We start from the raw sequence: 12884 nt of genomic DNA, 5'->3' as shown, positions 1-12884 counted from the left end.
AGTTTAGTCGTATTTTATTAGTGTCGGACGTGACGACTGGTTGAGTTGATGATGATGATGATTATGATGATGATGATGATGGACCAGCAGCAGAAGACAAGGATGGAGTGAGGCGATCATCATATTTGCATTCATTAATATGTATGAATGCGTCTGCTGCTTGTGTACTTTATTTTCCCGCTATTAAATGGAATCGTCTATTACTCAGCCGATGATGCTGCAGTTTAGTTATTTCTATCTATCACCAGGCAGCTGCAGAAAAACAACTGGACTAAATACAAAATACAGTCCGGAGGTTTTTATGATGAGGATTGAGGAAAAACTTATTTTATGATGCAGCATGTTGTCGAAGAAAGAAAAAAGCGATGGAATTTGCAAAGTATTTATGGGATGAAACTGTTGGGAAAAAATGCAATTTGATGAAAAAGTAAAAGAAAAGGGTTAAAGGTTAGTTCTGTATCTTTTGTCCCAATCACTTAAACAATTCTATATTTCTACATTTATTGTAAAGCATAAGAATAATTATTTATAATCATGGGGGTATTTTTTAAAATTCTCTCTCTCTCTCACACACACATCTCTTATGTTTTTATAAACCTTTTCATAATTTTACAAGTTTTCCAGCGTTGATTTCCTCCTGCACTGCAAAAACTCAACATTTTTCCAAGAATATTTGTCTTATTTCTTGTCAAAATGTCTCATTTCTATTCAAACTAATCTCTTTCCACTTTAAATAAGACTCATCACCTAAAAATTAACTTGTTTTAGATCATTTTCACTTGTTTCAAACTAATTTTCACTTGAAATAAGTAGAAAAATCTGCCAGTGAAAGTTTTTGTGCTTGTAATAAGAAAGAAAAACTTGCTCCACTATCAGATTTTTCTACTTATTTCAAGTGAAAATCAGCTTGAAATAAGTAAAAAGTGTCTAAAAACAAGCTACTTTTTATGTGACGAGTCTTATTTTAGATATAAAGAGATTTGTTTTGACTAGAAATAAGACAAATATTCTTGGTAAGATTTTGAATTTTTGCAGTGTTTTTATCAACCTTTTCATAATTTTTCCAGCGTCGATTTCCACCTTTTTCCAACACGCTGCAGTTGCACAGTGAACTATAATTTGCCTCCACTTACTGTACATATACATCTGGAAACATCTGGCTTTCATCGTCTGCACTTATTTTTATCAGTACATGAGACTGGTTTGTCGTATTCATCGCGCACTGCAAAAAATCAAAAATCTTACCAAGAATATTTGTCTCATTTCTAGTCAAAACAAATCTCATTCTACTTAAAATAAGACTCATCACGTTAAAAGTAGCTTGTTTTTAGACACTTTTTTACTTCTTTTAAGCAGATTTTCACTTGAAATAATAGAAAAATCTGATAGTGGAGCAAGTTTTTCTTCCTTATTGCAAGCACAAAAAACTTGCTTTCACTGGCAGATTTTTCAAGTGAAAATTTGTTTGAAACAAATGAAAACAAGTAAATTTTTAGGAGATCAGTCTTATTTAAAGTGGAAAGAGATTAGTTTTGACTAGAAATGAGACATTTTGACAAGAAATAAGACAAATATTCTTGGAAAGATTTTGAGTTTTTGCAGTGCGTGGTTTGGTTTGCTCTAAGCTTTTTCTGATTTTGTTGATCTTCTCACGATAACGTTTTGTGACGCATATAATTACGTCCTTTCATAACGTTCCCAAGATGCCAGGGTGGAATGACAGTAAACATGCAACATTTTTCAACTTTGTGCAAAGATATATGTGACTTTTTTTTTTGCAACAGAAATGCGGGGATTATAAAATCATGCAAACCTGCATATTTTGCCCATTTTGCACTGAAATCTGTTATTTATCCGGCAAAAGTGTGGCCTCTTTGGTTGGTTATGCGTTGAATTTTGCCATCAAGGTTATTATAGCTAATGACATAATGAATAAGGACGAACCGGTCTCCATGCGATCAGCTGTTTTCTCACCCTGAAGTGTGTTGAGATACTGGACTGTTGATCTACTGTAGGGGGAAAAAAGAAATAAAAAACTCCAATTACATGCAGATGGAGGCAACGTGGCGTTAAATCTGGAGCTGCAGGTGTTTGACTTGGTCCTGATCCTCATGAAACCGCCTCTTAATTGCTCCAGCGCTGTGATATTTGCAGGGCCGTTGCTAGGAATTCTGGGCCCCCTTAAAGAATACTAAAGTGGCCCCTCCCCTTAACTTTTCCTTTTTTTTTCTTAGACTACGTATGTATTATCGTTTTTTATTTAGCCTTCCTTGTTTTGATGCTAATGCAGCATTACACTGCAAAAACTCAAGTATCTTAGCAAGAATATTTGTCTTATTTCTAGTCAAAATGTCATTTCTAGTCAAAACAAATCTCATTATACTTAAAATAAGACTCATCATATTAAAAGCAGCTTGTTTTTAGACACTTTTTACTTCTTTCAAGCAGATTTTCACTTGGAATAAGTAGAAAAAAATTTCTATTTCTATTTCTATTTATTGTGAATTTAAGTGAAAATGATCTAAAAACAAGTTAATTTTTAGGTGATGAGTCTTATTTTAAGTGGAAAGAGATTAGTTTTGACTAGAAATGAGACATTTGGACAAGAAATAAGACAAATATTCTATTCTTGGAAAGATGTTGTACTATGAGTATTAGTCAGGGTCTTACGCAGAATAAATCAGTCATACAAAGATTAGACTATTGGTTTTTTTATGGGCCCCACTGGGCGCTGGGCCCCTAGAATTATCATCACCTTTCTCCCCTATACAACGGCCCTGCTGTGATATTTGTTCTCCGGTCCATAAACATGTACAGTAATGGTCAGATCATTTCGTCAGCTTTAATCAGTGTGTGTTTCTGCCGACATAAACATGTCCAGATGCAGATAAAAGGCTGAAGAATGACTCATCAGACCGGATCGCAGCAACACTCAGCAGATAATGCATCTTACAGCTGGATGGCAGCCATTACTGCCACTTACACGGAGCTCATAATGTCACGGTCTTGTTGTTACGGTGTTAGTGTTGGAGTGTCGATTACATCGTTTGGGGATGTTGAGGCTGCAGCATGCGGTTCTGTTCTCCGTCTTTCTGCATCAATATTTTTGTTTTTGTCCCATTTAGAAAAGACGTCAGTTCCTCGGATCACATTTATTTCTTTAGTTGCTGTTTCAAAATTCTTCAAATATTATGATGAATCGATATTTTCTCTTCTGTTGTGTTGTTAGATTTCAGCTTCTGTGTGTTTATGGATTATTGTGCAGCTGCAGTGCATTGAGCTCTCAGGGCCACCGTCTACAAAAAAAATAATAGGTAACAGAAAACTTTCAGACCGGTGAATAGAGTCGAGTCTTTATCAGCCAGTTGAGAACAAGCTGCATCAAAATATAAAATAAAGCCAGAATGGAAGTGTTGTAAAATACTGCAGTTCCTCAAATGGCCACTAGAGGTTGACTCCAGTTACAACACAATCCCCATAGACTCCCATGTTAAAACTTCTGAAATGAACATGTATACAGCCTGGTAAAAGAAAAAAAGAAAGAAAAAACAAGAAAAGTTTTGTGGTGTGTCCCAAATCGCGCACTTCTGCACTTACACTTAATATTTTGAGTGCATAATAGGGGTGGGCAAAAATATCGATATGGCAATATATCGCGATACGTTATACCGCGATACGATATCGATATTCAATATTTAAATATCGATTTTTTTTTTCAAAAAAAAAAAATTTTCAAAAAAAAAAAAAAATTTCAATTTTTTTTTCAAATAATAAATCATGTTTCAGACCTAAATCCAATTGAAATATGTTGTTGTAACTTGCACTTGTATAAAATGGGGGCGGCGCTGTCTTATAATGTTACAGAAAAAGATTTTTAAATACCATGAATGGAAAATTACATAAAACAAGTTGCTACTGACTTTTCAATATCATAAAGCACTGTCTTGGTTTACATAAGACATGTTATTAATGTTCATGCACTTTAATGTCTCCAGCTGTACAGTGTTTATTCATTTGTACATTGTACAAAGTTTTGGAATAAGTGCATGAGACTTTTTCCTTTTTATGTTTTTTTTTCATTCACATATATCGTGATATATCGTTGATGAAATTTCTTGCAATATATCGAATATCGCAGATATCGTGTATCGTGATATTATCATTATCGTGGGCCAAATATCGCCACAGTATCGAATCGTGAGTTACCCATATCGTCCCACCCCTAGTGCATAAGTGCGTTCACACTGAGCAGTGTGCGAAAATGTAGTGCGCTATGCGCACTCAATTGGCGCACTCAAACGGCCAGAAAATTGAGTGTGGATCGATGCATACTTTCCACACTTAACGGCCGCCATCTTGGTGACGTGGCGGAAACACGTCACTACTTTTCAAACGGCGGCAGTTGCTTTCAGCAGCGACGGAGCTGACACCGGCGTAAACGTCTTTAAAAACACTCATAACAGCACAACAACAACACTAACACAATAAAACACAACTTAATAGCTTGTTTTGATCGGCAAAAAGCGCTGTCAAGTGTCGGCGATAGGGCTACAACGGCCGGTTGCTATGGTTGCAATCAGAATTTAAAAAATAGAAGAAGCAGCTGTCGAGTCATTTCCGGTAAGTGCGCAGCGGCAGTGTTTGATTTGAGACGGTACTAACCTGTCGAAATTTGAGTGCAGTACACTGCTTTACAGTACACTGTAAAGCAGTGCACTAAGAGAAGTGTGCGATTTGAGACACAGCATTGGACTCTTCAGCTCATTCGTTAAGTTTTCTATTACTCACCTGGTAAAATTCACAAAGAGTCTCACAGGTCACATCCAGCGTTTTGTTAGTTTATACTTTAAAACAGGGGTCTCAAACTCAAATGAGCTGGGGGCCACTGCTGGCACTGTCATCTCAGTGGGGGGCCACTTCAGTGTTCGAGACAAGTATATAAAAAAAAATATTTCTGAAAACGGGGTTTATTTTCAAATATTGTATGATAATTAGGGCTGTCAAACGATTCAAATTTTTAATCGCTATTAATCTCAAAATTTCCTGATTGCATCTTTTTCGTTTTTGCTTGAAATACCAGCAATATGAATGGAAAGCATAAGAAACATCCAGATCTGGACGTTTCTTATGCTTTCCATGCTTTCCAAATACCATTTTCATGGTATTTAAAAATCATCTGTCAGAGAGAGAGCAGCCTCGTTTGGTGACAAGAACAAGTTCTCTAGTGTAGGACATGAGGAGAAAAAACATGCAGGTTTTCTGTAACATTATAAAACGGCGCCCCCCGCACCCCCTCACACACACACGCACACGCACGCGCGCACGCACACACACACACACACACACACCACCCCCACCACCCCCCTCCCTCCCTCACCAGGCTGAGTGAACGGGCAATTGAGGGGGGAAAAAAACTCGCTAGTCGAAGCGGCAGCTCTACGTTGCGCACAACCACAATAACGTCAACAACAGCAACAGCAACATGTTGCAGTGGATTATCACCGTTTGACACCGGGACCACGGGGCAGAGAGAGCAACTCCTCACAGTAGCTACAAATGCACGGTCGTCGGTGTGACGTGCAGACCGCAGTGGGACGACTCCTCAGTCCATGAGTTTCACGTCTCTCAGACCGGATCATGTACCGGTAAATCCAGCTGCAGAAATATCCGGGGGACGGGAGCGCCGCGGTAACCGTAGTAACTCACACACACTCAGACACAGACACGTACACCGACCTGGAGAGACAGCCCCTGCTGCCGACCTGTGTGGCCACGTCTGGAGAGAAGCAGCTTCTCTGTTTCCCCAAACTACGGAGCGACCCGAGGTTAGCGCATTAATCGCGCGTAACAAAAAAAAGGGGCCATTAAAAGCATTTTGCGCTAACTTTGACAGCCTTATTTTTTACGTCAAGACGCGGGCCGGATGTAGGGGGGCCGCGGGCCGGATGTGGCCCCCGGGCCGGGAGTTTGAGACCCCTGCTTTAAAAGATCGTACAGATTGGGATGAACTAGTTTATGTTATTTATTTCATCTTTCCAAATTTTGAACTAGTCCACAGATCCGATAATGAACTACTGCATGTTTGTTTATTGTGTTTTTGTTAACTCATTATAAAATGGTCAGTGCCAGGTGCCAGCGTTTCGGGGCATTTTGAGTAATATTTCAAGACCCAGAGAATATTTTGTACTATGACTCTGAAAACACCAAACAGCTCAAAGGAAAGAGGAGACTCTCTATTTAACTAGGGAAAAAACATTTGTTTGTGCCTTGTTCCATTCTTGATATATCTTAAGTTGAATAGAGCCTGGTTGCACCAAAAAGACCACTTTTTTTCTAGAAAGCTGAGAAAAATGCATTTTTGTGAAAGAGTCTCTCAAGAAAAATAGTGATTTATCCGTTCTAATCTTGGCTTAAAAAACATGTAAGACATCTGAAAATTTCATTTCACATGTTTTTTCATTGACCCTGTCCTACCACTGAAGAATCAAAGACATGAGTTACAGTATATTTAACACGGGAAAAAAAAAACTATATTGAAGTTAAGAATATATTTTTACGACATAAACAATGAGTCAAATACTGATGAAAGTTAAATAAGTAGGTGTAGCACCTGTGTGTGCGCGTCACGACACTGCAGCTTCATTCACTATTGATGCTGGGCCGTTTCCACAGAGACGTCATGCAGCGAAGCCATGAAACTGCTGTAAAGCGCGAGCTGCGTTCACTCTCACCAGTGTTCATCATTTGTTCAGTTCTCAACAAATACAAACACACAACACCGTCTACATGTCATCTGCGTCCACATTCATGCACAGAACCAGAACCAGTGTAGAGAAAATGTTCTGAAGCAACAGAAACACGACTCCAGGTGAATACGTCATCATCATGTAGAACTAAACAGTGATTTATGTTCATATGAGCCATTGTAAACAGACTGTATCATGACCCACTATAGTGCTGCTTTACAGGTTAAAGGGATAGTTCACCCTAGAATGATATTTCGCTCATTATCTACTCACCCTCATGTTGACTAAGGGCTGGAAGAATTATCAGAGTCCACCGTCCCTTCTCTTAGTTACAGGGCACTCCTCCCGTTAGCAACGCCAGCCCATTATAGCCCTGCCCAGAGATTTACAACATACAGTGTTGTGAATGGACCCAAAGAAACGGCCTATTTTCACGGCCTAAAAGAGGTTTAACCTGAAAAAAAATACACAGTTCCGTTGTTCGCTATAATATCATTTTTTCCAGCCCTTCAAAGTGCAGGAAAAACACAGTTTTTATTTGGACCTAACCAACTCACGTATCCCTCCGCCCAGGGTTAGCGCCCGCCGATCAGCAGTTGGTTAGGTCCAAATAAAAACTGTGTTTTTCCTGCACTTTGAAGGGCTGGAAAAAATTATATTATAGCAAACAATGGAACTGTGTATTTTTTTTCACGTAAAACCTCTTTTAGGCCGTGAAAATAGGCCGTTTCTTTGGGTCTGTTCACAACACTGTATGTTGTAAATCTCTGGGCAGGGCTATTATGGGCTGGCGTTGCTAACGGGAGGAGTGCAGAGAGTCTTCTACTGCAATTAAAGGGGGTATTTAGGGGCTATTTGTAGATCATACAACCCCACTTTAAAAAAAATGCTACTATCCCTTTAAGTGAAATAAATAACTGGAACAGTAAAAACTCTGTGCTATTTTGTAATTACCCGACCTGATACCAACTTCACTGCTGCAGAGCCAATCACACTTCACTCTGCAACAGGCGGCTCAGGTGTGAGAGCAACAATCCTCTGGAGAAAAAAAAGAAAAAAAAATGAGATGTGGACTAAGAGAGGTTGAGCTGAGAGCTGGAGGCTGGAGGCCAAAGATCAGTGCACATCTCATCTCTCTAACCAGTGGACAGGAATCATCTGTGCTGATGACTTTACAGCCACATCACTGGACCACACAGGAAATACAACAACAAAAACCTGCACCGGTTACGACCAGATAAAGTCAACTGATGGAAAAATCAGGGTGAAGTTATTATCAGGATTGTTCTGTTTTTCATCCATCTGGTCGTATTAAGGATTATAAATATAACTGTATTGTATTGTATTATATTGTTTTATTCACACACAGTTCTGCTGCTTTAACTTCATCATTAACCTTTAGCTTTAATTCAGACTTTTAGCCTTAGTGAATTTATAACAGTATTTGAGACCAAAAAAATTGGTTTGGCTGAATAAAGGAATATGTCATCTTATCATATCTTATCTTTTTCGCATTAAATGAGCTGATTGGTTAATTCTTATCACATGACAGTGGACTTGCTGCATGCGTGACGCACCGAATGTGTGCCGTTATGGCGTCGCTTTGGGTTGTTAGCGGACTTGACATGGAAAGTAGCCTAATGGTTTTGTGCGCGCAAAAAGATGTTAGATCTGAACAGCCCTTTACAACACAAAGTATGACGGTCAGTAGTCATGGATGCAGTGAACAAAGATCAGACCAATAGTACTGTACGTTTTGGTACTTCTATATACTGTGCTGTGAGTCCATGTATTTTTAAAAGTTAAAATTATATCGCCACCTGCTGGTGTACCATGCAATGCACAGTGTTTTTATTGTGTTTATGTGTTTACATATCAAGATTTTTCTTTAACTCTTTCGCGACCACACTAATTCTTCAGCACATCCGCTCAGGACCACATGTTTTTGGCTATTTGTTTACCTTTTATCTCACGTCGAACCGAACTATGTACGTCACCTAGAAACAAACGGTCTTCACTTGGTTGAAGAGTGACTTTACAACGTGCTTCTCGAAAAAACGGCGAGTTTTTCTGCCGTTTCGTTCGTGAGTACGAAGGAGGAGGAGAGAGCTGGGTTTCTCCAAAAACGGAGCTCCTGCTCTAGTTTCAGAGAAAAACGCACTTTTGTGTCAAGTGGCAATCGGCTCATTTTACCGGTACTCTGCAGTGTGGCATGTCTCCCAAATCATTTCTACGGCTAAATAAATATATTTGTAGGTAAATCTGGGGGGTGTGGCAGTGTGGAGAGCAGCGGTGCAGCGGTGCGGGTCTCTGGCCGCAGCGCAGCAGCTCCGGGACACTGCTGTGTGACTGGCCGGCGATGAGCGCTCTGGGGCGGGGGCGGCCGGTCACAGCCCCCGCTGCAGAGCGCCCGCTGCTCAGCGCCCGCTCCGCTGCACCGTGAAAACAGCTGTGATAACCGGCTTTCAGATCCGAGTCTCCAAACCAGAAACGTTTGTAAACAACACCGGAAAAACTCGCCAGATTTGTCGTCGGTCGCTTTTGTCAAAAGAGGGTTTGGAAAGCCGCCAGATTCAGCGAGAAAGTGGCAACACTGTAGCCGACAGCCGCACAGCGCTGCACGCTGTCCCCAGAGCAGCATTCAAGGAGAACGATTACTCAAACAAAACCAAGATCACACAGTTTATAAAAAACATTATGTTTTGATTTTAGTTTAAAACTGTTTTACATATCAGAGGACTACCATATTCACACACAGGGTACCTCAGAGTGTCTATTATCTTAATCTGTAAAAAAACGGTTTTGACGAGTTTGCTCGTCAATGGTCGTGAACGTTCGGCAGGCTGTGACGAGTTTACTCGTCAATGGTCGCGAAAGAGTTAATGTGCTGGTGTGGATGTTAATTTTTTTTTTAATGGAGGAGAGAAAACTCCTGGGTGTGGACGAGGCCTCAGTCCCCCGGTGTTTGTATAAACGTGTCGAGCTTCACTCCATCCAGAGCAGATCAAATACCTGTTCAACCTGGTGTGAAACTGTCACAGTTGAAGATGTTTCCTCAGTACAACGTATGAGACACGTCTGTGCATTAGGACAATGGTTCTCAAAGTGGGGTCCGGGGTCCCCCAGGGGTCCTTAAGAGGGTTCGAGGGGGGTCCCCAACTTTATCTTGAAATTTTACCACTTATTTCTAGAATTTTTTAATTTTTTCGAGAAATTCTTACCACTTTTTTTATTATGTTCTTTTTTTTTTTTTTTTTGAAATTTTACCACGTTTTGTAGAATTATTTTAATTTTACCACTATTTTCTATTTTCTAGAAAATTGTTTCTTTTCTTTTTTTTTACAGAAATTTTACCACTTTTCTCTAGAAAATTGTCATTTAAAATTTTTTTTTTTTTTTTAGAAATCTTAGCACTTTTTTTTCTAGAATTCAAAAGTAATTGAGAAATTCTTACCACTTTTTTATTATGTTCTTTTTTTTTTTTTTTTGGAGAATTGTTTTTAATCTTACCATTATGCCATCTCTGTCAACATGGGAATCAAACCCACGATCTTAAGGTCAAGACACATGTGTGTGTCTGTGTCTGTGTCTGTAATCACATGAAGCTGGTTCTAGAGTCTGTGTGTGTGTGTGTGTGTGTGTGTGTGTGTGTGTGTGTGTGTGTGTGTGTGTGTGTGTGTGTGTGTGTGTGTGTGTGTGTGTGTGTGTGTGTGTGTGTGTGTGTCTATGAGCTGCATCCTGTGTCAGTCTGATTGAGCTGTGTCTGTGTTTATAAACATTTAAACGAGCGCCAGGTGGATTGTTTATGAAGTTAACGAGCTCTGGCCTGAGGATCAAAGAGGTTACCACGGCGATAGGGGCCCCCGCAGGCTGAGACAGACAGAAACGTGGAGAAAAAGAGCCATTTGCACCGGTCTCACATTTAGGCTTAGGGTGAGAAAACGGTAACTCCTATCAGAACAAAACACAGATCAACGTTGCTCTAAGGACTTACTGAAACTTTTGGTACGATTTGGTGTTTCTACAGTAAATATTTTGGCGACGCTGGCAGTTTTAAAACATCAGGCCGTTCTGCTTCTCTCAGAAAATATTTGTATTGGAGTCAATGAGGAGCAGAGACAGACGTGGCCGCACTTAGAGGCTCAGAGTTTAAATTCTGTAAGTCTCTCTGATATTTTGAGCAGATGATGAGTGACAGAACAAGTTTGTCTACAAATTCTGAAAAAATTATGTGTGTAGAGTGTAAATTGTGGCCGTTTGGAGTTTGGAAAGAGAAAAAATCTGGAGTTTTTCTGGCATCTCTCCCACTCTAACCGATGATGTCACGCACTCTGACACGAACATTCCGTGCAATACACACCCATTATAATCTCATAATTTCTCCAAAAATGATCATGGTCATTGAACAGGGATTGATCAAAAACTATATGACCTATCAAAACGTGGAGTAATACGCCAATACACAAGACTTGTGTCTACTGTTTAAAGTTTAAATGGAGTCTCTAGGTGAAAGTATGCCTGAGCAGTAGACGTTTGTTAAACTCCAATGATTGGTCTTTTTCGGTCTTTTTTTTCCGCCCGTCCCATTGACTTCAATGCAAAATTTTGCGCAGTTTTTCGTGACTTACGTCGCAAAAAATTCGTAAACTGTTGAGAAAAGTAATAGCACACCGATCCTGATCAAGACGCACGTTTTGATATATAATGTGGCCTGCAACTCTTCGAGTTGCAGGACTAGTAGCTAAATAGCTACTAGCTAAATAGCTGCAGGGACCAGTGCCCGGTGCGATTGCCCGTGGCCCTAAAAATGCACAACAATGGCCCTAATTTGAACATACATTGACTAAAAAACGTTCTTCAGTCTCACAACAAACAAACAAATATTTGTGTATTTCTGGTGTTTGCTAGAAACTCTGCAAAACAAAATGTGTTTTGTGTGTCTGTGTGTCAGGTGAGGGCCAGCGCCATCGCTCAGGATGCCGACCAGAACTACGACTACGCCTCCAACAGCGTCATCCTGCACCTGGACGTGGGCGACGAGGTGTGTGTGCAGCTGGACGGGGGCAAAGTCCACGGAGGAAACACCAACAAATACAGCACCTTCTCCGGCTTCCTCATCTACCCAGACTGACAGTATCCTCTCCTCCTCCTCCTCCTCCTCCTCCTCCTCCTCCTCTCTCTATTCTCTCTTTCTCTCTTTCTCTCTATTCTCTCTTTCTCTTTATCTGTAATCAAGCAAAAAGTTTCCTCCATGCTGCATCTAACACTCCGCCACGCTGTCATCATGTAATTTGTTCATTCATCGCTACACACACACACGACATGATCACAGTTAACAACATAAGAGTTTGAACTGAATCTGTGTAAAAATGAATATAAAGTATTGTATATACATTTACTTCTGTGCCATGTACAGTTAATGTGTACGCATGGCTAAAACACACACACACACACACACCTCCTCCTCCTCCTCCTCTTCCTCCTATCAGCTCAGACCAGATGACCATCGCAGTCTGACATCGACTCCAACGATCTCTGAATGTTGACTGTAAATCGAAGTGTGTGTGTGTGTGTGTGTGTGTGTATGTTTGTGTGGGTGTGTGTGTGTGTGTGTGTGTGTGTGTGTGTGTTTGCTGCCTCTCGCCTTCACTGTGAGATGGATTTTCAATATGGCCGCAGACACCAAAACGAGGAAGAAGTCATGAAAACATTGATCGCAGCTGATGATAACAGCCGACACCACCGTCATAATCCATGGTGTGTGTGTGTGTGTGTGTGTGTGTGTGTGTGTGTGTGTGTGTGTGTGTGTGTGTGTGTGTGTGTGTGTGTGTGTGTGTGTGTGTGTTTACTCTTCAGTTTGTGTCGAGGCATCCCGATGCTGTTAGTTAGTCTGACTTGAACAGTTTTCCTGCCGCCTGCTGTGAAAAGGCTGGAGAGCAGCGAGTCGTCTGTAACAGTTTCCTTTAACACACACACAGTCCACATCGATACTGTGAGAGTCTCATCGTGTCCCGTTAACGAGCCCAGGTCAAACTCAGTCACAGCAACAACAACATCACACAGTGTCGCTATAGTGATTAACGCTGCATCCCAGTTGCACTTGGAAGTCAGGATTTCTGAGCTCGGAGCTGGAATTTT

At 40.5% G+C, this 12884-nt stretch overlaps 1 protein-coding gene across 1 annotated transcript in view; it reads left to right on the top strand.

Moving 5' to 3' along the window:
• The window catches only part of c1ql4b (complement component 1, q subcomponent-like 4b), a gene marked incomplete at its 3' end in the record, with an annotated part of 38403 nt that extends 26526 nt beyond the window's left edge, over positions 1-11877 (top strand). The window contains exon 2 of the mRNA XM_083972414.1: positions 11698-11877. Within this exon, the coding sequence (XP_083828540.1) occupies positions 11698-11877 (180 nt within the window). The remainder of the gene's footprint in view (positions 1-11697) is intronic.
• Positions 11878-12884: the final 1007 nt, after the last annotated feature.

Source organism: Trachurus trachurus, assembly GCF_905171665.1.
Source record: "Trachurus trachurus genome assembly, chromosome: 5".
NCBI lineage: Eukaryota > Metazoa > Chordata > Actinopteri > Carangiformes > Carangidae > Trachurus > Trachurus trachurus.
Note: the sequence above shows the minus strand (reverse complement) of the source record. Positions and strands in the feature narration are given on the sequence as shown.